The 27,956-nt window shown below is 33.5% G+C and overlaps 1 protein-coding gene across 2 annotated transcripts; it reads left to right on the top strand.

Annotated features, from left to right (window-relative positions):
• The first annotated feature begins 480 nt into the window (after positions 1 to 480).
• Positions 481 to 27,625, top strand: LOC122568372 (venom allergen 3-like). Of its 2 annotated transcripts, XM_043728051.1 has the most exons (8): positions 481 to 547; positions 619 to 946; positions 8,074 to 8,244; positions 9,138 to 9,222; positions 13,817 to 13,952; positions 16,666 to 16,866; positions 23,012 to 23,219; positions 24,899 to 27,625. In XM_043728051.1, the coding sequence occupies exons 2-6, from the start codon at positions 797 to 799 to the stop codon at positions 16,673 to 16,675; spliced, it is 552 nt and encodes a 183-aa protein (XP_043583986.1). In that variant the 5' UTR covers positions 481 to 547; positions 619 to 796; the 3' UTR covers positions 16,676 to 16,866; positions 23,012 to 23,219; positions 24,899 to 27,625. The 2 variants fall into 2 exon arrangements, with proteins under 2 accessions (XP_043583986.1, XP_043583985.1); XM_043728050.1 differs by lacking the exons at positions 16,666 to 16,866; positions 23,012 to 23,219; positions 24,899 to 27,625 and adding an exon at positions 18,145 to 21,099.
• The last annotated feature ends 331 nt before the right edge of the window (positions 27,626 to 27,956 follow it).

Raw genomic sequence — 27,956 nt, 5'->3', positions numbered from 1 at the left:
TCAATCTTCTATAAAAAATTCAATTCCGGTAACGTATGCAGACACTGTGTTAAACGATAATTATATACTTGATTAGAAGATTTGTTACGAGGAGGAAAAAGATAATTGTAATTATAAGTTGCTAATTATTACTTTTCATTAATTTGCAGACGACCAGCTTTCCTGTGTTTTTACTATGACGGTTGATTTTGGATTGGGCGACTGCTTAGATATATACGTATTGCATATTTTACACGAAACGTTCCTATTCCAGCAGAGTAAATATACATGTTCTAGGTGCTGTTTCTACATCGTTTAAATAAATACTAGTACCTATATTGTTGATAATTCAATGGATCGCATTCAACAGTTTTAATCTGAAAATATTTAAATCCGAAGCTAATGTGAAAATACCATTAACGTATTATCACATACTTATATGTATTGATCAATGAAATGATCGTTTCAATTTATAGAATAGCAGGCTTGTAACTAAACGTTAAGCGATTAACCGTCAACATCGTGAAATAGCAGTCGTGAGCGAGCATTGGTTGTCATCAAGGAACTGGTACGTAGGTTTGTTATCCTCTTTTGGTTTGTTCTACCCGCTTGCTTTTTAACGAACATCATTTCCGGCAGGAAAAATATTATCCTCCGCCGTGGGCCGGCTTGTCACTGTTTAATTGGAAAATCGATTCGGAAAACATCGCCATGGGGTGAAGGTAGCGGCGAGATTACCCGGACAGCAGTGAAACGCAAAAGATAAAACGTCGCGGCGAATTTTCGGCCGTTGAAAGCCACGACGAGAACCGGCGGAATGACAGGTCATATCTCGTTTTGCTTCTTATTGTTCTTAACGGGCTGCTATGATTGCATACTACCGAGAACAATATCATCGTTCTCAGTGGGCCACAAAGACAATCCTTACTGCCGCATTTGCGCCAATCACACCATGTGCCAATTTCCGGTACGTATTTCCATAAATCGATGAACTTATTTATTAAAATGACTTGCTGCTTGGATATTTGATGCATTTAGAGATATTAATCCTCTGTGCCATATCTGACTCGTTTCGGGAGAATCGTAATTCCTATCATCTTATTATGATTGTTGATTTGTATGGTTGTTGTGAGATGTTAACCTAATTATCGAAGCGAAGTTTAATAAATTTCGATATCATGTTTATTATCTCGATGGTACATTGCATTTTAATGGTATAAACGATGGCAAGTTAGTAATATAATAACATGGCCTTTAATCATAATCGATCATAAAAATAATGAACAACATCTCCAACTGTTAAGCTGAGGTTTCTTCAATCTCAATGTTATTTTATGTTATTACGTTAGAAGATTTATTGTACCAATTTTATGTCAAATCTTAACGTTGATACTACAAGAATGGCGCAAATAACCAATTGGCGACTTTTCATAAGAATTGTATAGAATTAAAACAGTCCATTTTTGCAATGTTGGATGACTCTGCGTAAAATATGTGGATGAAAGATTTCCTTTTGCCTTGTATCACTGTATTAAGAGGACCAAACAACATGGTATTTTTTATATTTTATCTTGTATTTGCATTTCTCTGTTACTTGTAAATCTCATGTTTTAATCGTCGATAGTTCTAGTGCCGATGACAGGAGTGATGTAAATAACGGTACAACGATACAAATGTTGTAAATTATACGATATAAATAATATAACGGTTAACGATATAAAGACGTGAATTTTAATCAACCCTTAATAAATTTGAGATAGGAATAACATGGAATATAATTATTGGAGCCGTTAAATCATCTTTATTGCGGTACTTTCACATTTACGCAATGTCTATGCTGTTTGTTCTATCGATGAAATTTTTAATTAATGCAGCAAATATTAATCAGTCCGAGCAAACGTGATACAACATGATTTTGTTCATTTAATTAACCGATACAGCGAGTCAGAAAACGCTGAGTAAGATTATTGGTCATTAATCATGCATTGTTTACTCCCCATTGAATCTTCATTAAATCCACAATATATCAAGTGCGATGTATCGGTAAACTATAAAAATTGTTTAAACGCGTGCAAGTGCATAAAGAATGATCAATATTAAACCATAAAACAGAGTACATAATCTATCGTAGACGTTATTATCGCCGAAATCATATGAAATACGTTGCGCGCAGATCCGCGGCAGCCTAGAAATATGACTACCGTATTAAAAACTTGGAAAACCATTTAAACGTTACACGACTTTTTGAAGAAACTGTGTGCGGTTAAAATTTGATTCGAAGGAACGAACGTCTCGTACGTATCGCCCTAATGCAATCTTCTTTACGACAATCTTTTAAACTAAAATACTGTAAAGTAAACTCTATGTTTTAGGATATTTCGCTTTAAATAGGGCAACATGTCGATTTATCGTTTAAATCTTCTTCATTTACGCTTTATCGTTATCTCACGAAATGTAATTACACCCTCTTCCAATATCGATTTCCGCTTGTTTCCTGTAAATATCCAACGAAATTCTTGCTTCATCGAGACGCCGCGTTCGTGATGAGCGAACGATACCCGCGGAAAACGTCACCGTGACGTCGATAATAAATACGAACGCGATCGAGGTTAGCGAATTGAGAACATAAAAATCCATCGCAAGTGCGAATTTGCGCAACAGGAAATTCGGGACGACGACACCGCTCGTTATTGTCGACCCGGTGTCACGCATACAATGAGTCTATTCTCGGCGCACATTTCCAGGCCGGAGGATCACGCCGTCACCCACGAAGAATAGCGCGAACGCATTCAGACTAAGGTTTTATAGGAAACGTGAATTCTTGAGACGGGCGTTAATTCGCGATGTCAGATACGTGGTATCATCATTCCGCGCCGGATGCTGCCTGCTTCTATGACAATGTAGCTTTGTATAACTTTACATTTTTGTAGTACTTTTTAACGCTCCTTTGTGAAAAAGTTTCCAAGTGTACTAATTAACAAATTAATATTATATTTTCTTATGGTTAAATTAAAATACGACCAGGGCTGTTTTGTAGAACTGGAACAATATTATTAGGGAAACTATACAAGATGCAAATGACAAATTATCAGTGTTAACAAATATTTTTGCATAATGATATAACAGCTTTGATAATAAAACAATCAAAGTTTTGCAAGGAAATTTTACTTTATTTAAGGGAAGATTATAAACATGTAATACAGAAGTGTCTAGGTATTAAGCCACAACAAGGGAATTGTTAACGATTAACGATTAAACAGTGAAACAATGTTTAAACGTTTCATAAATACGATGTTATTGAAAATTGTAAATAAAGTAACTTGTATATTATTTTGCAATTTACAAATAGTATATACTAGAACAGTAAATAGGTACATCAATTTCAAAATCAATTACACTATTATTATAAATAATCGACGTGTTACACTTAAAGCAAAGTATACTTAGTTTACTTTAAACGATATTAAAGGAGACATCAAGGAAGTCTTTCTCGTAGGTAACGAGTTAAAAAGCACAAGTTAAATAAAGTACAATATTTTTTTTATACTTCAGCTTCTTCAAAAAACGAACTTACGTTACACAAAAGATTCAATTTCCTTCTAGTAATTTTATATAAAAATAATTCAATCTTAACCCAACTGTATTATAAAATTTCTATTTCGTGTTCCCTTAAAGTTGATCTTTGTAGATCAATAGGTCTCCATTTGCCCTAGTTCCTCGACCTCTCGCTTACTCGTTTTAGAATTGCAATTTTAATTAATAACAAAGGATTTCTTACATGAAAATGTCATAGACAATTACAATAATGAGGAAAATTAAATACACGGCCTTTAAAACAGTGTGACTTTTTTATAATTCGACCAAACGAATTGATTTTTTTTCTTTTTTGAGAAGTAAGAAGAATCAGTTTACTAGATGACGCGTAAAAAAGTTTTATATAAATCGCAAACTGGCCGGAACCGATAGAAGAAAGTAAAAATCGCTTTTACAACCTTTTTATCTGAGTCTGCAGTAAAGATATAACGATGAAAGAATCTATAGATTTTAAGCTGAAAGTGACGAAAATTTTGTTTTGGATCGAATTGCGTTTAAACGAAATATTCGTAATATACTTATAATTAAACGTATTGGTTAAAATTTCATGACAGACTCAGATAAAGACGTTATGAAAAGCGAGTTTTACTATTTTCTTCGCGATTTCGTTCAATTGCAATTTTTACAAAAACTTTTTGCACGTCTACTATTAAACTAATTCATCTAATTCTCAAGAAACAAACTCAGGTCGTTTGATCCTATTTTAAAAAAGTTATTTTATTTTAAAGAGTGCACGTTCAGTTTCGCCCATTATTGTATACGGAAAATGTCACGGAATAAATAATAATTTACACGTAATAAAAAAATAATTTACTCCATAATTTTCGACGTACTTACTTGTTTCCAAATTGATTTCTGACTTTTCTTAAAATCTGGTAGCTAATTTATGTCAGCAGAGAACGAGATTAAACGATCGTTACATCGATCGTAAAATTCGCTTTTCGAAAAACGAATTACCATTTCATACGCATATTCAATTATTTCATATGCACGTTCAGAGTAAAGCGCGACAAGGAGTGTCGACGTTGCTTGGCCAGTGCGAAATTTCTACCGGTTTAAATTTATGAAACGAGGAAATAACGATGTCGAGAACGCGATATATCGAAAATAAGCTGGTGGTAAAGGGTGGATACTGCATTAACGATGGCTATCAGTGTGTGCGTGTCAAATTGCGGGCCATGGAATTTCGAATAACGATGCCGCTGTTCCTTAACGTTATTTGTACCAATCACGTTAACTCTCTATTTTAGCGTTTGTTGGACTTTTCTCCCCAAAATTCAACCATATTGGCCATATGCAATTACAATTACGTATCACATACATGTATTTGTAAAAATATAAAAGCGATTAATATTTAATATTTATCGTACGAAATACTATTATGATACATCTCTATGAAGGCTCTTAATACCAATGTGCATTCGAATACTACATTTTGCTGTCATATTTAATATTTTAGTTAGAGTGATTTAGGTACACCTCGTACATAAATTACGCTTATGCTCGTACCGTTGAAATCGAGCTTTTGAAATATTGATATATCGAATACAGATTTCAGTTTACGTGCTCATCAATACTTTCTGACTGTTTCCGATTATGAACGCGTTTGCTAGATAGCATGCAATATATTGTGTAATTAGAGACATTGTTGTAATTGAAAGGGATGATAAATTTCATTGAATAGCAACTTTTAAGCAAGAAAATATATATCAGAAATGTACACGTATCCGGAAATTTGTAATGTAGAAAAAGTAATATAAGTATAAAGTATGGCTTTGCGTTCTCCTCGTTTTGCAAAAATTGAAATTAAAGTGTATATATCATTCGAATATCCAAAGACTTTCCAAAGACTTTAACATTTTTGGTGGGAGAAGAAAAGCTCGTCAATTATTTATTTATTTTTATTTAAAAGATATACAGTTAAAAAAATATGGGTTAACTCGAACTTTGTAAAACATCTGCACTTTAAAAGAAAACACTTGTTTCTTCTTCTTTCTACGTTCCATCGTTTTAATTCCATAGCCTGAGCTGGTTGCGTGAAACATCCTCTATATGAATGAACAATATGTTATGTATAATAATGTTTTTACGTGAACTTTCGGCCGGCACAGACAATCCAAAAATATAGTAGATCGTATTATTAACAGAAAATTAAAGTACGAAATTTATTTACACATTCGTCAGAATGAAAGATTACAAGCTGGACATTTAGAATGGTGAAAACTGATAGCGTGATAGAGGCTTTTTCTCTATTCGTTCGATCAACGTTAATGCAGGAGGCAGGTGAGAAGAAACCTTTCGATTAAATGCCATTAGGTCGATCGCTCTCTGTCGTTATCGCTAATTTCCCTTTAATCCGAGCTTTCGTGGCAGTTTTAAAATTCTCTGTGATATTTTTCATCCAATTATTTTCTAAGTTCCCCGATGCCGCAACAACCAACGCGTTATCATTAATCCGTTTTGTTTCGATTAGTTGAAATATCGTCATTACTTTAGATTCTTTAGAGCGTTAGAGTATTAAATAGCCGTCTTATTTATCATTTCACACATCGAGATACAGAATAGTAATCGTTCAGAATCGAATTAAATTTATTATTTATTAAAAATAAATTTAGTATTTATTGCAACGTACAGAATTGCCTCCTATTTATTAAATTCACCTGCATTTAAACATATGAGAACTGTTACAGGTACGAATGCACGTATAAATGCAAGCAGGTATAATCGAATAATTTCTGAAAATTATTTATCTATGATCTATAGCATAGCTTGTTAAAATTAGTTCCCAATTTTGCTTCAAGTACAATGTTATCAATGCCATCGTTAGCTCTCTAGCTGAAGGTACTACTTGAGTCACTTTAAATTGCAGTCGAATTAAGATTTCATTGCTCTTCAGTTTCCAATGAAAAGTTATGTTTTTCGTTCGTTGCAACATGCAAATGTTCGTTCGAGCAACTGTCTCAGAACCCATTTGCAATCGATGGAATTACGTAAGATAGAGAATTAAAGCAACGTCGTGATATCGTTTCCTTTGATAACAATACTTTTACGCTATCATACGATTGTATAAAATAGAATGCTTTATTGGAAAAGTATTTTAGAAGCAGTATCAGATCAAACTTTTCGACATGGCAAAAAATCGCCCCTATATTAAAATTTTTATTTCTCCTGAAAATAATTATGTAGAAAACTCTTAGAACGATTTTTTACGTCGATCTTGAAACTTTTTGAATTACTCGCTTTTTCTGAATCGACGGTTAATATCTTTTTCTATATTATATTCTGTCTTCTTTTTTTTTCTTAAATAAGTGTCTTTATTACTTAAAGTAGAAATGTATCGCAGAATATAGAATATATAGACTATAAAATTTTATATATTGTCCGTACAAAAATATGAAATAATATATACGTATATACTTGATGAATTAATGTAGCTAGGATATCACACATGTATGTATTTTACGCGCATAAAACAACCACACAAAGAACGCGTAGAACGAAAATCAAGACTGACAGAGTGAATTTCATAGCCTGCTTCTAAAAAAGTAGAATACCCCTGTGGGTCTGTGATAGACATAAAAAATGCTTCTTCCTCTGCTATACATCAAAGCGAATTAGATGAAGCATCACGTCAAAGCTCTGTCTAAAGAAAGTATCTGCTTCGAGTACCCTCCCACTAAATTCGATAGCACTTCGTATGAAAAGCTTAAAGAGGCTATTTTTATTGAGTACGAAATTCGCAAATCGATAGCGCCAGTTCGAAGGAACTATGAATCCATATAAAAAGAAGGCTATTGACATTTTAATTTTATTCCAACTATTCGACCTAAACCAAATACATTTGTGTATCCCTGATAATAATTGATCGTACCAATTGATCAATTTTTGTGCACGTTTCAGAAATTTTAATATGGAAAATGGAAATAGAAAATGGAAATCTTCTAATATTATATCAAGCAATAAAAATCGTATTCTAAAACCGTAATCTTCGTGATAGGTATAATAAATCATCGGTGTACCTAAAATATAGTAATATGATAGAATCTTCATACAATATGTATGATATCTGCACTATTCTTGTACTATTGCTATACCAGTTATAGAAATTTCGGTTCATAATTTGCGTTTATTAATACGAACATCCAAGATGTATAACTAATCGGGCTTTTAAATGACAATTTCAATTTGAATGTATAAAAGTTATTTGAAACGAACGGGAAGATTAAAGCAGCGATTCAATTAACAATGTCTCGTTTGCTTGACAAACTTAAACGATGTTCGAATGACGTAAAATCGTTAAAAATAAAGCAACAATAAACAAAGATATTGGAAGAAATATGATTATAAGAAATAACGAAAGAAATGATCAAAGAGAATGACCTTTTCTTTATATTCCTTTTCTTTTATTAAACATAAAATTCTACTTTCTTAATATTAAGTTAATAGTAAAACATCTAATGTCCTATCGTAAATTGAAAGTTCGATATATCATTTTCACAGCACGACACGGATGGTGCCAGATGCGTGAACCTTCAGCATACTGATCTGAACGAGAAGGATATCGAGACCATACTCGATTGGCACAACGTTTATCGCAACACTGTGGCGAACGGGGACGAGGAGCGAGGAAATCCGGGCCCTCAACGTCCAGCAAAGTTCATGATGGAGCTGGTAAGATTTAGTTTGGTTTGCCAAGGCGTAATATATGTGGCTATAAAAAAATAAGGGATAAGGTTGGAACATGCTGACGACTGGCATGAATAACATTCAGATGTTGAATGGCAACTGTAAAGAAATTTCAACCCTCTCTATAGTAGAAAAAATTTCCAACCAGTCCCTTTCGACTGTTTTATTTCATAAATCTGTTCATAAACCAAAGTATATTCCACTTCGATACGCATAAACCCAATGTAACTTATAAACTCGAGTTATAAAAACTTTCTATTACGACCCAAATAAAAACTGTCAATTAAACGAAAGAACAGTGAATAGCTGAGAATTTTTTTAATATTTGATTTTCGATCGATTTTTAAATATACAAGTGCTATATGAAAGTCAAAAATGGTATCTCATATTTCTGTCTTCTCTTTAAATTAATTTGAGCTTCATAATTATGAGTTCAGTTATGAATATTTTATCTGTGTACTAGAAAATGGATGTATCTATGTTTCACCACAATTAGATTTTTATGTAAATTCGTATTTTTATAAACCTAATTAAACAAATGGAATCTAAGTATAAATCCACTGAATATAATAATAAGTACTACACGTGGAATATTTCGAATATTTCCGTATATTATAAGCATTTCTACAATTTTACATTCCCTATAAATGTACAAAAGTCCGTCGTCTAATCATAATAATTAACGGTTGAAGCTACACTTATTCTGTATATATTAATAACAAACAAAATCGCATTATGATGCAGCATATAATATCAGTAATTTCTCTCCAGTTACACAACTATCGTGGATTTCTTCGATCATTTCGAATAAAGAGTTAATGCACTTTTCTTTAATGATCACACCTGTCAGAATCTGATGTCGATATTTATTTTGACAGATCTGGGATGACGAACTTGCTCATATCGCTAGACGATGGGTAGTACAGTGCAACCTTCTCGAGAAAGATCAGTGCAGAGACGTTGGCAAGTAACTCCTACAGATATATTCCATTTTTCATTCCCTTTAGTCGTCCCTATCATTTTTCAATATCCACGGGTATACGTTCGAACGCGAAATTGTTCCGCCTGCAACCGGATCGATGTCAGTGTGTTTCTTCTTTTTACCTCAATTTTTCTTCTTCTTACTTACGAATCTCCCTCACCATACTGTTTTTTTTTCGTCCCTTGTAGTTTGTTTCGACTTCATTTCAATTTGCTACAGTAAGGCGCAAAAAGCGATAGTGGTTCTTATAAAAGAAAAATTCCATTTCGTTTATTGCCTGTCTTCGATGGGTGCACTTGATTGCTCGTTTGATTTTGTCGAGAAACAATCGACGTGCTTTAGATGCCTTCGAAATATTTGTCTGAGCTTTGATAATATATGTAGCGGCACATGAGTTAGAGGACAATTCAAATTATATTGTTGTTTTACCTCGAAGTATCAAGATCGTTAGGATACGCGTAATGTAAGAATAAATAAACTCCGGGGAAAACAATGTCGCTGCTACGTACAACCGTCGAATAAAGACGAATTCGAATTTTCCCACTCTCCCTATAAATAAACGGACGCGATCGCGAGCGAAGCAGTTATACGAGTTATACGAGTTATCGATTAATATCTACGAGTTATCTGCGAGCGATTATACACTGTCTTTGCGAATACGTTTGTACGAGCGACTTTGGACATTGTCTATATTTATTTATTATTTATTTAATTTATTTCAAATATATTTGACGGGTTGCAACAGTAAGTTCTCGTTACCTATTTATTAATTCTCTACAATTCCTTTACATATACATCATCGATTAAAAGCTTGGGATCATTTGTTCGGTTGCTGTAACATAAATTTGCATATTTTTTTATTCATTTCGGAAACAATTATATAATTTAACAGAATAATATTACATAAACTAATTTAAAAGCATCTTATTTTCCTTTCGTATATTTTTCAATACAAAAAATGTATTTTAAAGTGACTTAAAATTATTAACTTTAGCTATAATTCTTATACTTTTTTCAGTATACAGAATTTTCAAGCGTTTAACTGGTAATGCATGGAAACAATTTCTTTGTTTTACGTATCGTTTTATATCGTTCGGTATATAATTGAAACAGATTCTCTTATTTACGCTCACCGCGGAAAATATAAAGTTACCTAGAAAGGAAAACCGATTGAAACATGTAAAAAACTAATTATGCGTAGATATATCCTGTTAGAAAAAGCATGAGTTCGTAGAATTCCTTTTATCCGAAAATGTTTCTAATACGTTAATGAAATTAAAAAGAAGAAAGAGGAAGCCCACTTGAAAAGCTTATGTAGTTCTGTTCTGCGTAAATATTTCAGCAATTAAAGCGATAAAAATATAGCTAATTTAAAACATCGGCTTTTCATTATCAATCCAGACTCATTGATTCAACCAATTTAAAGCAAAGTACGCAAAACGTAAAATAAACACAATAATATCAGAGTAACATCAACTTGAAATAAAACAAGGTAAAGTGAAATATGAAAGCGAATATTGCATATATAAATAAACAATTATGGTACGAAAAGAATACTAAACGTAAGAAATTAAGCGGTTTGTTTCATTGAACAAAAAAAAAAAAAAAAAAAAATTTTTTTTATAATATGTAATTGTTTAATATAATATGTAATATGTAATTGTTTTATATGTTATTGTTTTATATTTATATGTTATATGTTAATTGTGTATATGTTGTGTATATGTTTGAGTCTTTGTAAGTACAGTAGAACATTATTCGAACATCGATCATTCGAAAGTTCGATTATCTGAACATTGCATCGGTAAACGTTGTACATATATTTTTGTCGATGAGAGACAAGCTAGTATATTGTCTGTATTGTCGATATATTGTCAGTTGATTTTTATATTGCTCGCTAATATATCAAAACGTAAGCGTACCGTTTTCAATTCAGAGGAGACGTGAAATAGTGACTCGATTAGGCAGTGGTTGAACAGTAACTGAAAAGCAGTGATTTGCGGAATTAGTAAATTAACAATTTGTAGCATTAAAAGACCAAATCTTTTGTGAAATCTTGAAGAGGATGACATTTCCACAAATGATACTCCTGCGAAACTATTAACTTTAAAAAAGATATGAGATTTTGCAGTTCACAAGGATTGGGAAAACAATGATGAATAAAACTTACGTATATAATACTTGTAATATGTAACAAATTATAATTTTTCACGTAGAATGTAGTTAAATACGAGTCGTTCAATTATACGAAAAATACGATTATCCGATCATCCTGAACGAAGTTAGTTCGGATAATCGAGCTTCTACTGTATCTATAATAACGTTTGACAGTGAAAGAATAACGTTCGATAACGAAAATTTAAATATCGCGCACAATTTCTTCAAATTAAAGATTTTATCATTTTTCTTTGATTTTTTCGTATAATAGAAAAATATTCAAGTGTGACCCTCGATATATCACGGCACGTGACATTCAAACCCTCTGGTGCGTTCTGGATTGCGTAACGCGAGTTTATAATTGAGATCTTGCGAACTATCAACAGGATTCCATCGAATAAACCGGTAGAGTTGCCTCCGGATGAAAAAATCCGAAAGATTGAAATCCGAGGAGCATGTGGGTCATGCAGTTGGCTCTCTTTTATCAATTCAATGACCAGAATACCTTTTATTAAAACAGTCTCGGGTATGAGACTGAAAACCGGAGGTCAGTCATACGTGAACCAGATCTAACGGATTTCCAAAGTAAGGTAGTTTATTTGTGGCAGCAATTCTGCCCGCAAGAAATATGTATTCTATAATACATTTACGCCGCATATATTTTTAATCACTGTTTATAATAGCGATTATTGATATTATGTTAATACTATTTATTAATAATAAAGTTAATATTTACCAACATGAATATTATTATTAATTGATTAGTAGAGTCATAGTACCCGTAATTTAATTCATATAATATTTAACACGCTAATACATAATCCGATATTTAAGTATGTTTGTCGCATTAATTTATGAAGCTATTTATGTGGTTTCACAAATTCCCAGGATTGCAGGTCTGTTGCTAACAAAAAATTTCAACACAGCTTCTTTTAACAAACGTTATTCGATTATTTTGGCGTTTTGATGCATAAATCTGAAGTATTTACATTTTCTGGCAACAAATGAATTCTTTTAGCGTAACAATATTTCCAACAGATGGAAAACATCAAATAACATCGAAGTTATCGATGTTACTGGTATTATTAAGTATTCCATTGCGGATTCCACGATCGTCGCGTTCAACTTTAAATTAACTTGAATTTAGGGAAATGAAATTTACACCGATCGAAGTATGCATACGTTTAATACTTATACGTGTATCTAAAATTTGAATACAAAAAATAGAGCTTTACTGGAATTTTATCAATAAAGCAGAAATTTCCCTCTATTTTCACTGAGTGAATTGATACTTGTTCGAAAAAATATCGACGAACAACATAGTTTTAGCAAAACATATACAATATGCACGCATGACGAAGAGGAAAAGCAAAACAAAACGAATCAAATGGATCTATCCGACTAAGGAATTTAATTGATTCAGTTGTAACCACGTTTCTACTTCATTATGTTAAGATAACAAAATTAAATTTAACTCGAACATAATACTCGAACGTTGCTTTTATACTGAAAACAAAATCCAATTTCGAAAATCTACTTTCATAATTCAGAAATCTCGCAACCAAGCTCTGTCAAATATATTGGTCTTCGTTTAGACAACAAACTAAACCGGAAAATATATATTCAAGAGCAAATCAAATAAAAACTGACAGGAAAACTATGAACTGACTCATAACCAGCAATTCCAAACTGAATACAAACAATAAACTATAAATTTACAAAACCATCATCGACCCCATGTGGTCGTATTGAATTCAAATTTGAGGCATGGCTGCCAAATTCCGTATAAAAAAAAAAAAAAATTGAAAATCTACAATCGGTTCTACTAAGAAATACGTTAAATGCACCGTGGTATATATGAAGCGATGACATAAGGAAGATACTAAAAATTCTAACAGTGGAATAGGAAATTAGAAGATATTCGGAATCACATGAACACAGGTTAAACAGGCCACAAAAATCAATTTGACAAAAGTTGTTACTTAGATTTCTAAAGAACTTCAAAGGAAACGCAGTTTACATCTATTTACACCTAATGATCAATAATTGATAATCGATACCGATACAACATTAACTTTCACTCTGACGATTAGTATTAGTATTAATAATGATAAGTACTACCATAAAATAAACGTGAGTAATTACCAGCATACAATTAGAAACATTTGAATAAAGGAATCCGAAGAAAAAAAATTTCATTATGTCATTTCATCGATTTGAACAATTTGTTGTTAACGAGCTGTGTCTTGGTATAGTATTAATGACATTTCGAAATATTTCGTATAACTGCATATACATAAAATGTTTCTAGGAGTGTCAGAATACTTTCGTGAGCCACTTCGTATCATCCAATTGTTATGGAAGTTTTTGAAACCCAAAATTACAGATGCTAACAATCCGGGTGTCTATCTTTTGTAGAACGATTCGGAGTGTGGCAGAACGTGCACGTGCTCGACATGTGCAGCGTAAGAAACACGACGTCCACCGCGAGGATTCGCTTTCATATTCAATCATGGTACGACGAAGTAGAAGACTTCGATTCTGCGGAATTCGGGTAAGCTCTTATGCGCGTGCTTTCGTACGGATTTTAAGGCAGCGTCATTTTTCGCGGTGATAATTTTTTCCTCTTTTTTCTTTTCTTTTTTTTTGTTTTTCAAGTTCTCTTTTTCAATCTACCCTTTTGCACGAGCGTGCGAGGATGAACTTCAGCAGAGAGATCCGGTGTGAAAGGCGTTATTCGAAAAGAATAAAAGTGGGCGCGTAGCCGTGCTCCACACCGATTCTGTGTATCGTGTTAAATTGAATTTCATTTGTATTGTAGTCTTTCAGTTTTTTGAGATTGGGAGGATTGTTGTATAGTTCAGGTTGCTGAGTTTAATTGTTCTATTGTGGCTGGTTTAACAAGACACTGTAATTGAATCGGTGAGATCGGGAACAAACAAGTTCTTTTGGTGGGTACGGGGGGGGGGGTCGAATTATTCGCTGAATCATATTTTTCGTTTGCAAATTAGTGCAGAATTATACGTGACTAATACGTTAAATAATACGTTAAATGAGTGCAGACACGCCAGAAATGTGTACATGTTTATATGATAAAATAGGAAAAGTGATTCGTAAGAAACGTTATAGGTTATATTTGTTTCTACAAAGTGACTTAAATTGTTTTTAATTCAATTGCGGGGAGCATGAGGGGAAAAGCGAAGATTTGGAACGTGGCAACGTAGTTAATTCCAAATCGATTTATTCTTTGGGAAGGCTGTGGTACTAATTCTTTTCCATATACATACATTTTAACCTGACTATTGTATGGAAACAAAAATATGACTCCTCCAACGGTACCTTCATACTAGAAATACTACAATACTTAATACTATAAGCTAAAACAAAATGTTTTTTACATAATAATATAACGAATAAGATTTGAATTCCACCTCGCTTTCTTTCTTAATGGTATATCAATGAATCTTTGATTCTGTGAGAATATTTAAAAATAATCGCCAATATTTTGCTATTCGTTTCTGTTACTATTTATTATAATTTGCAGGCTATGGGTTTTTATACAAATTCATATTTTTATGAACAGAATCAAATAAATTGGATTCTTATAGATATCTTCTTCTTTTAAACATTCTAAGGATTATCTTATTCTGAATGAACGAATACCTTATTTTTATACACAATTTAAATCAGTTATAAAATTTCATTCATGAGATATAAAATCTTGATGAGTTACTTCCTTCAGTCACTATTTCCTTTATAGAAAGGAATGATTCGAACGATGGAAGAGAAATTGACGGAATAATTGGAACGGCGCCAAAGATTGCCAAAGATCTTGCTTTCCTTTTCATTCTCTCTGTACGGCGTTGAAGTATCGAAATAGTTTGTCGTTCGGAAATATTGATGCGGATTTTATTGGCCCCTGAGGAATGACTAAAATCCTGAAAGTCTGCAAATACCCTGATATGAAAAATTGATACAGGAGTAATATGATCTCAACGATAATAAGTCATGTCACGGTTTAGGATTACAAGATTGGTGTTTAGGATTACAGGAAGTGCTTGAAACAAAACCTTCAGGTCAAATAGCCATGAACCTAAATATAAGATTAACGAATTGAAAATCCAGATATCCGACTGGATAGACTAGAATAGATCAAATATTTCTTTATACGCTAATAATTAATCTAAAACTAATCGATAACAAACTTGCAATAATTAAAAGAAAATTCAACCTATAGATACATTCTTATGAGGTAAAGGTACTTGTACAAAATACTTACAAATACGCGTACACTCAAGATTTTAGGTACACAATTTTGTACAAAAACATCTCGTATTTTAAATTGTAACAAAAGCTTTCCGATATCGATGATGCATAGATGTTATTTAATTGAGAAATTATATTAAAAAGTGGTGTTCGAATAGATCTTTGGTTTTGTAACATTAAGCGGCTTTGACAAACATATTCACGGTGATTTACCACAGGCGGACGATTGACGAATAAGTACGAATCGTATGTAATTTAACAAGATAGATAGGATTTGATTAAAAACGTAAAAACGAGAAATACGGCCAGAAAAGCAAACGAAAAAATGGATATGCATTAATCACATCGACGCGACTTTATCACGACGTAAACTCGTTATTTGCATTAACGGCGGTTCGATAGGCAAAAAATAAAAAGGACGAAATGAACGTAGCTTTATGATTTCGTTGTCGTTTGTGACATAATGTTTATTTTTATATTGTTAATGAAACTAATCGGCCGAATACTGGGAAACAAAGGATATTTTCCGCTGACGAAATTGTACAGAGAGAAGAATATTTCGTGAATTTATTGGTATCTACTACGTTATTTCGATGGTATGATTATTTCATTACAGAGTATGATATTCTATACTTCTATATTTTTAGAAAGCGTCGCGCAGTTTTGTGGCTATTCGGAGTACTTAAGCATTTATAAAACATGTTTTTCCTAGCCAACGTAAATTTTCAAAATCTTTAAAAGGATCGAAGACAGAAATTACATATGTAGCGTCATTTTATTTAATTTTATAATTAGAAGTATATTAGAAAAGAATGGCAAAATATATTTTTCGGAACATACACATAACGATACAATAAATAAATACCTCTGTCAATATTTTATTTTTTTATAACTTTTTCACCATTCAGTGTTCTTCCATTTCCCAATCAAGCTTGAAAAACAAAATAGAAATTATAAAATATAAATATGTAAGTATATTTCTTCATATCTTCAAATTACAGAAAGCAATAAATGGCGTAGAAAAAGACAGGAACCGTTTTACGAAATACATGACATAAGCTTCTAAACGACTTTAAGGGAAAACGATCAACGAGCATGACTCGTAAAATTCAATGGAATTCAACCACTTCCTTTCCATCTTCAGGGATCAACAACAAATAGCGCAGATACAGAGGGAGTCAAAAGACATAAGGCCTTTCACCGTACGTTTGTTGTGTGATAATATCTCGTGTATACGCGAGTCTGTGTACGTGTGAATGTGCACCCAAGTCGCGTGAAAATCCACACGTATTGTCATTCTGTACACCATGCAATAGCCTAAGTTGAATTGATCGAAACGACTTTTATGTGCCAAGGTTTTCACTTTGTGAATGGAACTGGTCGATGCAGCGTGTGTAGACACTGTTAACTCGCCTTTGAATTTAGCAGAAGGTTTACATTGCCTCTTTCTTTAGCCTTTTCCTTAACTTTCCACTCTGTCTCTGCGTGTTTTGTCCCAACTGTTTATGTACGACAGACGCATTTCGCTTACATCGAATCGACGTTGCCTAGGAAAACACCGAAACATCGAGCTTTCATCGTCGATCTTAATGAAAATCCTCTGTATTATAGTTTGTATAATAATCTGTATTACAGTGGTAGTATTTGCCTAATTTCTGATTAATTAAATTATTTTATTTTAATTATCGTAGATTCTGTTTAATTTCAAGTGTTAAAACTAATGCATATGCATGTATCGGTCTTAATTGGTCCATTTAATCATATATGTTGGTACAGTAGTGAATCAATTTTAGTCAAATTCGGTTGATCAAACTAAACGAAAATGGATAAATAGAATCATATCGAATGACACCGAGCCTGCAGTAATAAATGGTATAAAATAAATTTGTCGGTGGAAAATTTGTGCAATGTTAGGAATAATGATAAACAATTCTTAAAATTAGGTGTCTCTACAAGCGAATTTTAGTGGCAGTTTCAACGTGTCGTATATTTATTACATAGGTTATTAAAAATCCAGGACAATACGTAGCTATCACCTTCAGTTTTATTATATGTATCGCATGACGTTGTACAAAGTGTTACATTTTTCCATAACTGTTCAAATTTTATTTATTGGGATGGCTCATTAAATACCAAGCCCAGTGTCAAATGGAGTTACGATTTTTTCCAATTCGAATATCATACAATGTTATCAACCTTCGCATATAAAACCGCCGACCATCAATATATATATATATATATATATATATATATATATATATATATATATAGTCACCATTTCAAGATTCTCAACCGAAGGGCTCAATAAGTATTGTCAATACGATATTGTCAATATTTACTGATAAATCGCATTTTCGTTGAGAACCATGAAATATTGACAATAGTATCGATTGTCTCAGGGCACCGCAACCACCTCATCTTACATTGCAGTTTCTATGCTTCTCTGCAAAACCTCCTCATTTACAATCCCTCGATTTCAGATTGGTGAATTTCGCAGCGCGGAGCAACCTGTCTTACATTCCGTTCGCGTCGTCGACAATTAGGCAGATCGGTTGCGGTCGTGCAATTTACACGGGCAGGTCCGGGCAATCGACAAGCAGTAGCACAGACACGCCAATAGCCGACCGTACAATGGCAGTTGGGTTCGGGGATCGCGTAGAGGCCCTCGTGTGCAATTACGGCCCACTCGATCGGAACACGGCAAGAGAACTGTACGAAGATGGTGTGCCGGCTCTTTGTCCACCGGGAACGATCCGCAGCTCACGATACCGAGCCCTCTGTCGTAAGTGTTTCCTCGTAGAGATGTTCCCGCCGTGGAATTCGCTCGATCGTTGTCGCTTCCTTTCTATTCTCTCTGTCCTCTTCCTCGCTGTGTCTGCATACAGCGTTTGTTAACTATTTCCTTGGATGACGATTCTTGCGACGACGCGACATTAGAATCGTTTTCATGGAGTATTCGGATCGCTGGTCTCACGGGAGACTGGCTTCAGGTTATTCGATATATGCGGAGTGGGTTAGTTCTGCTGCCACAAGCTAGCGGGAAACATAAGACACGATACGTACTATCATCGTTAAAAGTCTATGTAACAATTTGCCACAACAAGAACAATGTGAAATATTTTCGTTATCGTAAATAACGGAATATTTAGGCTGCGTGCGCGTTGGTGACAATTTATCACGTTCCCGCTCGCATCAACCGCAAGTTCAATTGTTTCTTTCTTCAATAAGCAGTTAAATGTTAGTCTTGCAATCGTCAAATGCGCGTTTATATTCGCGTAAACGAATGTCCTTTTCATAAACGACGAAAATATCGCGCGACAAATTGTCACTAGTGCGTGCATAGTCTCTGCGATATCGAAATGATCGAGGATGAGAAAGGATGTCGTAGGGTAAGATTAAATAAGGGATTTAATGGTAAAACGGGGCAAGTAGATCTTTCCAGGCGGATTGCAGAAAATTGCTGCGACAAGCTACAAAGGCTATGCAAATCATTTTTTGTAATACCGACAATTATTTCCCAATGAAGAAGTTTTTTATGAAATTTTATATTTCACTTTCGTGGAATTAGATAACTAAATGACGGTACTTATAAATATAATACGAAATTTAATATACTTGAACATAATTAATTAGTAGGTATATAAAAGATACTTTCTTCCGACACTGTATCCGAACTCAGTATGCAACTACGATTTAATAAATAATTTCGATTTATTATCTATGGATTTCATAAACATTTTAGTGAATCAAATTAGTCTGCCGGTTTCATGAGATCACAAGTGTGACTCTTAATTAATTTGATTAACTTGCCATTAGTTTCCAATATTCATTTATACTATATATATTTTAACACTATTTATGTACAGTTCTACAGTGTTTACGTATCGATACTATGTAAGATATACAGAACGGAATGTAATGCTATTGACACTTCAATTGTTTAAAAATGTAGCAACCATGCCTATCAAATTTACGCTTATGAAGTTTCATAGAATAACACGAATTGATTTTTAGTAGATCTCACGCGAAAATAATAAGGCTAATTCAAGAATAAGATCGATTTGTTCGGTATTTGCAGGTTAATAGGACAAGACTGAAGTTGTATCGAAATAGTGTTTCACTTTGTTTCATTGATCAAGTCTATCTTTATTTGCTACATTATTTTTCAATGACTGCGAGAAAACGAGAACGATGTTGTTTTTGTCGAAATCTTAATATAATACGGGAAATTGCAATTACGGTCTGCTCTTAAGATACTTGGCAAGGTAGCAGGTAACTGCGATGAAAGTTTTGTTGAAATAACAAAATGAAAGTGTAAACCGTCAATCGGTGAAAGAAAAACCGATTTTCTACGTTCAATTTAGTAGAAAACGGTCATAGTGAAACATACATTGTAAATATTGAAATGCAACTCTGTCAAAGAATGAAATGCAGCCACCAGTCTGTACGTTATTTGTTTCTTCTTTTATTGCGTGCAAAACATCGATTTTTCATACGCTGAAATATGATGGACAAAAGAATATTTTGCATAGTATTGCTTTGTTTGAAAAACGTTTGTCGGATTTTATTTAAAAAATGATTTAGTTTGTTTATTTGTAGCAAAAGCTGCTTTTAGAAAATTTATCTATAAAAAAGAAAATATTTGGCGTCGCGACTAATAAAATACATTTTTCAGCTTTTAAAGAATATCCTTACTTTCTCTATTTTCCTCCGTTGCCTATTTTATTCTTCACAAAAGTATGTTATTTCTTTGCAATTTTGACGATGTCTGAACGATTCGTAAAATCCGACGTTCGAATGATTGTAAGAGCCGCGAAACTATTACCTCTGATTGCGAGATATAGGTACTTGAAGTTGCAGAACATTTCTATAAGTAGATATAGAAGGGGCAGGCTGAACATTAAGGGAGCGTCTCTACAATCTTATTCAGCATTCTGCTCCGGTACTGCTGAATCCTCCAGAGTTTCCCGAAAACGTACCTAGTTTCCTCGAAAATTTTCGCTTCTGTTTGAAACTGAACTTAGAACGAATGAACAGCAATAAAACCGTGACGCTATTACCTTTGTCAATCGAGTTACTTAAATCGATATCTTCTTATTTTCGCCATTATTCGTTTAGATATCATTCAAATAATTCCTTACTAAAAATACGAAAAATACGAATAAAAAAACGAAAGTGTTAAAATTTTACATGATATATCACTAACAATAATATGAAAACACACTACGACAGGAAGAATATCGGCAGGAAAGTAACGAATCACAAAACGTATCTCCGAAAACAAAATTTTATTTCCCATAAGCTTATATTAGCGTGAAACATTGCATGCGAAGATTTTTCTTCTTATCGCCTAAAATTATTTTCCAATAATTCAACAAGAGATACATTTCCTTTTGAGTCGAATAAAACTACACACAAGTGTTTACGTTAACTGCTTAATGTATTATTTTTAATTACCTTATCTTTCGTTTTCAACTTTTTCCTTCGTGCGTGGAACATTCTGAAAAAGAGAGAGAAGCAAAAAATGTAAAGTTACGCGATCAAAAACTATAATAGCATCTTCCCCTGGAGTGTTGTTACAATTGGAAAAAGCAATAATCATAGCAAGACAAACCTCGTTACACTGTTCGACTTTTTCCTCGCTGAAATTGCGTGACTCGTTCCGTGCACAACCATTTTTATTCCTCCTGAAATCTTTTCCTCGCCTTTCATCGCGATTCGACCACCGTCAACCAAATAATACACATAACGAGGATAAAAATTAATACGTTACAATGGAATGATCGTGACACAGCGTTCGTGATTTAGTCGTTTAGAGTTAGTCATATGATTCTCGTTACGAAAATTACTCGATCGTTTCTCAGTCGATTACGTATTCCAAGGGAAAGAAAATTTAAAATCCGTTGATGGAAACCAGGGCCGGATGAAAGTTTTTGAGGCCTAGGATCATTGATCCAGCCGAGGCTCCCTTTATAGAAAATTCGGGGGCGGGAGTTAAAATGTGTATACATATATATCGGTTAGATATTATAAGAAGTATTATTTGCTAATGTACAGCAAAATTAAATAAATTTACGTAAATATGGAGTGAAATTTATTTTATAATAAGTCATATTCAAAACTTTTCACTATGCATTATCAAAAGACTTCCTTTCAATTTTTTTAAATTTTTAAATTTGAGATGAGCAAATGAATTTCTTGTTATTGGCGTAAAATGAAATTTTTCTCGAACAGCGGTGTCTACAAAAATGTAGAAGGCTTCGGGGCTGTAATTCCTTTTAGTCCTCCTTCTTAATCCGCTCCTGATGGAAACGTCGCCAAAGTTCTTGGCGGACAAAATTAATCCATCCGTCATCTAGTTTGGTTTCTTACCAGGTCCCAAACAATACGCGTCTTATGACAACGAAAGAATTATGTTAACTGCGCAAATAACCATTTGATAACATCTTCCGCGTTAAGGAATCAACGTATCCCGATATTAATTAAACTGTAACTGTCATTTCTGTCGTCTCGTGTGAATGACAAGTTCCCTAGATTATTCGTTTTCTATTCGAACATTCGAGACTCGAAGCCAAGAAACACAATAAAAGATATTTATTCCTAGTGGAACAAAATATAAATTTGTAGATATTAGTTAACCATAAATTTATAACGTGCTTGAAAAGTTATGTTATTTACTCAAATTACCAGGTATTGTGTAATTGTCTCATAACTGCAACCCTTCCAATTGCATATGGAACGAAAGATTTCGTATTTCGACGAGTTCAGTAATTGTAATGTTACCTAAAAGACCAGTCAGAACAAACACGTCGAAACGCAAAGCAAAAAGAAGCACGTGCAAATATTTTGTGCAGCTACTGTAAGTATCAAACATCAATCTTCATGGCAACATTACGTCGTAAGCAAATAAATCTCTCCCAACTCGGCTGTTTCCTCGCGAGTCGACATTTTCCCTCTTCCATGCCATCGAACAGCAAACAAGAAAACCGACATATCGAGTGACTCGTTCCGTATACGAAAACAACGATCTACTATACCGACCGAAAATTCCTTCAAAGAACGCGTACATACATGTTATATACATAGAACAACGTAGCCGCGAACAACGTTGGTCGCGAAATTGCGCATGGATTTCAGTTATCTTTCCAATTTATACCGACGAACTCGCTCGCGAGATCTCAACAAGGATAAGGTGGATGCTCGTTAAAGTTTTCCATGAGACACTGCCACTCGAATGGAGAAAGAAAGGGGCTGAGAGAGAGAGAGAGAGAGAGAAAGAGAGAGAGAGAGAGAGAGAGAGACAAAGATAAGAAAAAAAAGAGAAGAAAAAATGATTGTCTCTATTAGAAAAGTTTCAGAACCGGCAGTCGCAAAAGGTACAGCATAAGATTCAACAGAAGCAAGATAAAAGGAACGATCGACCGATGAGCAACGGGGCATTCTTAATCAAATCGTCAATTTATCTTATTCAACTGGTATTATTATTGTTGTCGACGTGATCGTCCACTTATCGTCGTTCCCTGCTGTAGCACTATCAATAGACCGTATTCACCAGGTAAATCGTTTTTTCTTTCTCTTCCTTCCCGTTGATTCGGTGCACAATAGCGTACAGAAAGTCTTCGAACAGATGGAATTTTTTAGGCTTGTTCTTTACAAAAAAATTGAAAGAATCTTAATTGGTATTGTACCAATGAACGACTCCTGATTATTGATGTTTGTGTATTTCCGTAAAGAACGAGCGATTTAACGTATTCAAAGAGTTACAGGGGAAAATCTATCCGGTCGAAGATTTTTCCTTCGTTATTGTACTTTGTAGAAAATCAATATTATATTATCGCATTGTATATTTGAGTAACTTTTCGTTAATTAATCTTTTTAGTGTTATTATATTAATCGCTTGACGTTGATATTCTTAAATAGTTTCTTTTCCTTGTTCGGATTTCTTATTTTCCTTGAACTTTATTTTCCATTATCACCGGTAATTATTCATTTATTCATCTGCTATGGATTTATTACTATTTATTTATTCTATCCACTTATTAGCAACTTATTTTTAGCAATTCTTATACAAATGTTCACTCGAGTAATGTTTCAATTTTCTCTCAGTTTTTTCTCACAACTGATATGTTTCAATTGCTGCACAACAAATATGTATTATTACAAGAGATCTTTACAAGGTAATAAAACAATTTTTATCTTATAACGTAATAATATCTGATGTCCAATCTCTGAATATTTTATAATACTCGAAAGTAAATTATAGTAACGGAAAGGAAAACTAGTTACGACTGTATAGCGCTTTTGACGGATTTCAAATTCATGGGAGTTTTGTCTTTGCATACGTCTGCAAATACTAGAAAATGGGACAAGCCAAACATGCGTTGTAGTTGAAAGCAAACATTTCAGAACTTAATTGTTTCGAGAACTGCTAAAAACGTGATTATATTTTTCTCTAAATTTCTGAACGTGTCTTGCAAATGTTACTTAATTACAATATAACGCACTAAAACGTTTCTACAAATTGCATGCCAATCACGCTGCTGCACCTAACCCAGATCTGTAAAAGCTACTCACAGCACACGTAAGTACACTTCATTTCATTTAAAATTCAACAATCCCGTGATTTCCACGTCAGAAGTTTTTCTCGTATACTTTTTATCTATTTTTATTCTCAACACGGATAGTTAATATTTCTTGTGATTAATCCCTCATATTAATTTTATAAAAATCTTACGCTAACCCTAAGAAGTCTGAAACTTGTCGCCTTCATCGGTTTATTTCCGATCAAACCGGTATTTCTCTATCATCAGAAAATCTGTCAAAAGGATCGAGAAAAATATAAAATAATCACTGTTATATGAGTAACTTCTTCTTCCAATTTTACATTGGAAGCTTCCTTTAAAACATTAGAAATCCTTTTCTCGATCGAAACGAGAACGACATCATGCCATAAGTAATTTCGATTGGATCTAATTGAAATTTCAAAAACCCATTTACGAGGCAGATTAATTTGATTACCCCTAAAACATAACTGCCCAACGATCACCGGTGTCACGACAACGACATTAATCTCCATTCGCCTTTTCATTACAGTTTAACCACTGTTTATGCCATAGTCACCGGGTCGGCTCATTAGCCGCGATAACGAGGAACGTGGATCGTAGAGCGATTAGACGTGTGTTTAACGTGGACTTTTACTCGATTAATTTGCCGAGGTCCGTTACTTTTTGCCAGCTCGAAGAATTTGATCGGACGATTAAACGACCGTGACAAAGCAACATGGCCGTTGGGTGCAAAAAGAAACGGATCCAGCTTGTCCAGGCGATAATTGAAAGAGACAGGCCGAAAGGAGAATCGAACGAGACGATTGATGAATATTTCAGCGGGGATCAGGTCGAGAATTACGAGGCGGAAAAGGGAAGCTTCACGGTGGTAACGGCTGGTCGTCATCGAAGGTTTCGCGAAAGAAGAAACGAGAAAATCGATGTTCCGTAAGTGGAACGATGTCCTTGCCCGTTTTGCGTTATTTTCTTGTTTGGCCGCAACGTCGAAACGTTTCGTGGTATGTTTGTTGCTTGACGCGTCGTTGAGTGGTTTGTTCCATCGATTCGGTTGCCCTTTTCTTTTTTTGGAAATGGGAGCGCTCGCGTGAATGAAATTTCGATTCCATTCTGATTTTGCAAAAATCATTTTTGCGTGCTAAGAGAACGTGAGTTTAAAACGGGATATTTTCTCGAGCGTTTCGAACGATTCCATTGGTGAAAATTCTGTTTGCATGATGGTGTTTATAGAGCAATCGTTACAGATACAAATAGTATTTGACATACATATGGACTCCGTAACTTGATCGTAGGTACAGAATACTGTAAACGCAAAAATACTATAAGCATCACTTATTACATCGATCTTATTGATTATTTTAAGATCATTTGATCTTAAAGTAATATCATATACGAATGATGTTTATTACTGTAAATCGATAAATTCATCTTTGTATGTATTATGATTATGAATAGACGGCAGCTATTTCTACAAATTTATCTGTTATAGATATAACTAAAGAAATAGAATCTAAATAAAAATTTGTTCCATTTACCAAATATGATGAATACTTTATTTGAATATTTTATACATTTTTGTACACTTAGATTTCTAACAAATGTACATATACAAGAGGACCTCTATAATCTTATAACAGAAAATATTTTCCTAGTTGCTACAGTAATTTATTTATCGGTCGGAATTATTTTGTTTCGAGCATTTTATTATCAAATTATCGAAAGCGACAATCAATATGTCAAACACGTTGTATAAGAAATACTATTACACTCATTTCAACAATTTGTGTATATTTAATTTTCGATTCTTTTTGAGTCCAGTATCGTATTATAAATTAATGGGAATCCGTAATTCAATTAATAATTGTAATAATAGCAGATGTAACTTCTATGAATGAAATTTAATGAAATTGCTCAATTCATGTAAATAACAAAATGACATCACCTGAAGAATTCTACAATGTAATATAAATTTCTCGTTCTATATACAACATGTATATAGGTACAATATATCGAATATGATAAAACTTCATTTGCCTGAAATGTTTCTTTAAATAAAAATACGACAAAGGAATAAATTAATATTCTAACGAATGTTATAAGTCAAGAAGTTAAAGGTTGTAGGATATAGATTTTTCTCTCACAATTTCATAGTCCTAGGATGTTTAGTTTCATAGTTTTATTCGCAGCTTGCAAAATTTATTTCTGAAATTTTGTTTTTTCACTATTATTACTATTATTATCGTGTTAGACTTTCGTCCATTACGAGCTTAGTACTCATGCAGAGAACGAAATAATTGATACTTGTAAAATTTCGATAATGATATTAATTGAATTCCAAAAAAAGAAGGTAAGATAAGAACCGATCGAAGATCCATTGAAAATTCAGTCTTTCAGACGTCACATTACGAAACATTACATTAGCCGATTCGATCAACCTAATTATCGTGGCATCGTCGTAATCGTAAACGAAAAAATATTACAAGATGTCTTCTTGTTAAGTATGACGTTCGAAGGAAATCGTAATGTACTTTGAGCTTGAGCTGTTATATTGCGTTCCAATAGAAATAGCATCGCTAATGAAAAAGCGTCAAGGTGTTTTCGCAATGAACATTTCACGCGACAGCGAAATTGCTTCTTTCTTTCGTTCCATCGTCGCGATCGTCTTGTTTTTTAATTTAACCGGAGAGTTTTTAACGGCGCAGGTCTGGTGGAAACGGTAATCTAACCGAAGGGACGAAGGAAGTTGGTATCACGAGTCGACAACAAGATGATTTAATATGTCGGGCAATCGGCTTCACTCTCGCGCTCGACTTCCAATTTAAAGTGAACATCGCGAGCTAGGAGGCGGAGAATAATTTCGTGAAAGAAGGACCGGTCAGTTCTCATTAAATTATTCCGCAACGTTTCTAGCGACAAGTAATATTAGCTCGATGTTTCTTTTCCGTGACATGAAACAATTTTCTCTGCTCGATGTTTCGCGACCTTCGGAACCTATGGGCATTCCGCAACTTCCTTGGACACCCCCTTTTATTCTTATTTTACTCTAAGATACGGTAGCGAACGAAAGAAAGTTTAGATACAAGCGGCACAAAAAATAAGTATGATTTTACAAAACAGAATTGTACTTGAGAAAAATAGTGAATAAATATAATACAGTGCAGAGCAATGTGATTGTGAAGCATGCTGAAAAATATTAATATATACGTAAAAAACGAAACTTAATAATACCCAACAATATGCAAACGCTTCTAACTGCTAGAACACAATGTTAAAAAAACTCTTTAGTTTTCTATAAGAAATACTAGATCTTTTGCGCCGCCTGTAGAAACATGTATGTAAAACTGTACTAGTTTGGTAATTAACCACTAATAACTAACTAATTATTTACTAGTTAACAGCATTAAGGTAACTGTACCAAATTAAACATGTAAATAGTATTTAAATATTTATATATTTATAAAAAATATGAAATTGTAGTCACTAATACTTTAACAAGGAATGTGACGATAAACAATAAATAGTATTTTCTTTTCTTTGAAAATATTTTATTTTATTTTAAAAATTCGCCGGAATAGAAGAAATGATTAAACGTCGTATACAATAGCGATGTACAATAAAATGAATATTTCTTATCTTTGCCAAATGATAAATAGACTGTATGTTATATGTCAACTAGATACGAAATAGCCATAACCACGTACAATGACGTTGCGTTAATTGGAAGTGTCAAG

This window comes from Bombus pyrosoma, linkage group LG6, assembly GCF_014825855.1.
Source record: "Bombus pyrosoma isolate SC7728 linkage group LG6, ASM1482585v1, whole genome shotgun sequence".
Classification (NCBI taxonomy): Eukaryota; Metazoa; Arthropoda; class Insecta; order Hymenoptera; family Apidae; genus Bombus; species Bombus pyrosoma.
This window is presented reverse-complemented; position numbering and strand designations above follow the sequence as displayed.

Coding starts and splice junctions, on each gene's coding strand:
- LOC122568372 (XM_043728050.1), top strand. CDS start 797: ATGACAGGTCATATCTCGTTTTGCTTCTTATTGTTCTTAACGGGCTGC. Junction 947..8,073: donor ACACCATGTGCCAATTTCCG/GTACGTATTTCC, acceptor TCATTTTCACAG/CACGACACGGATGGTGCCAG. Junction 9,223..13,816: donor AGATCAGTGCAGAGACGTTG/GCAAGTAACTCC, acceptor TATCTTTTGTAG/AACGATTCGGAGTGTGGCAG.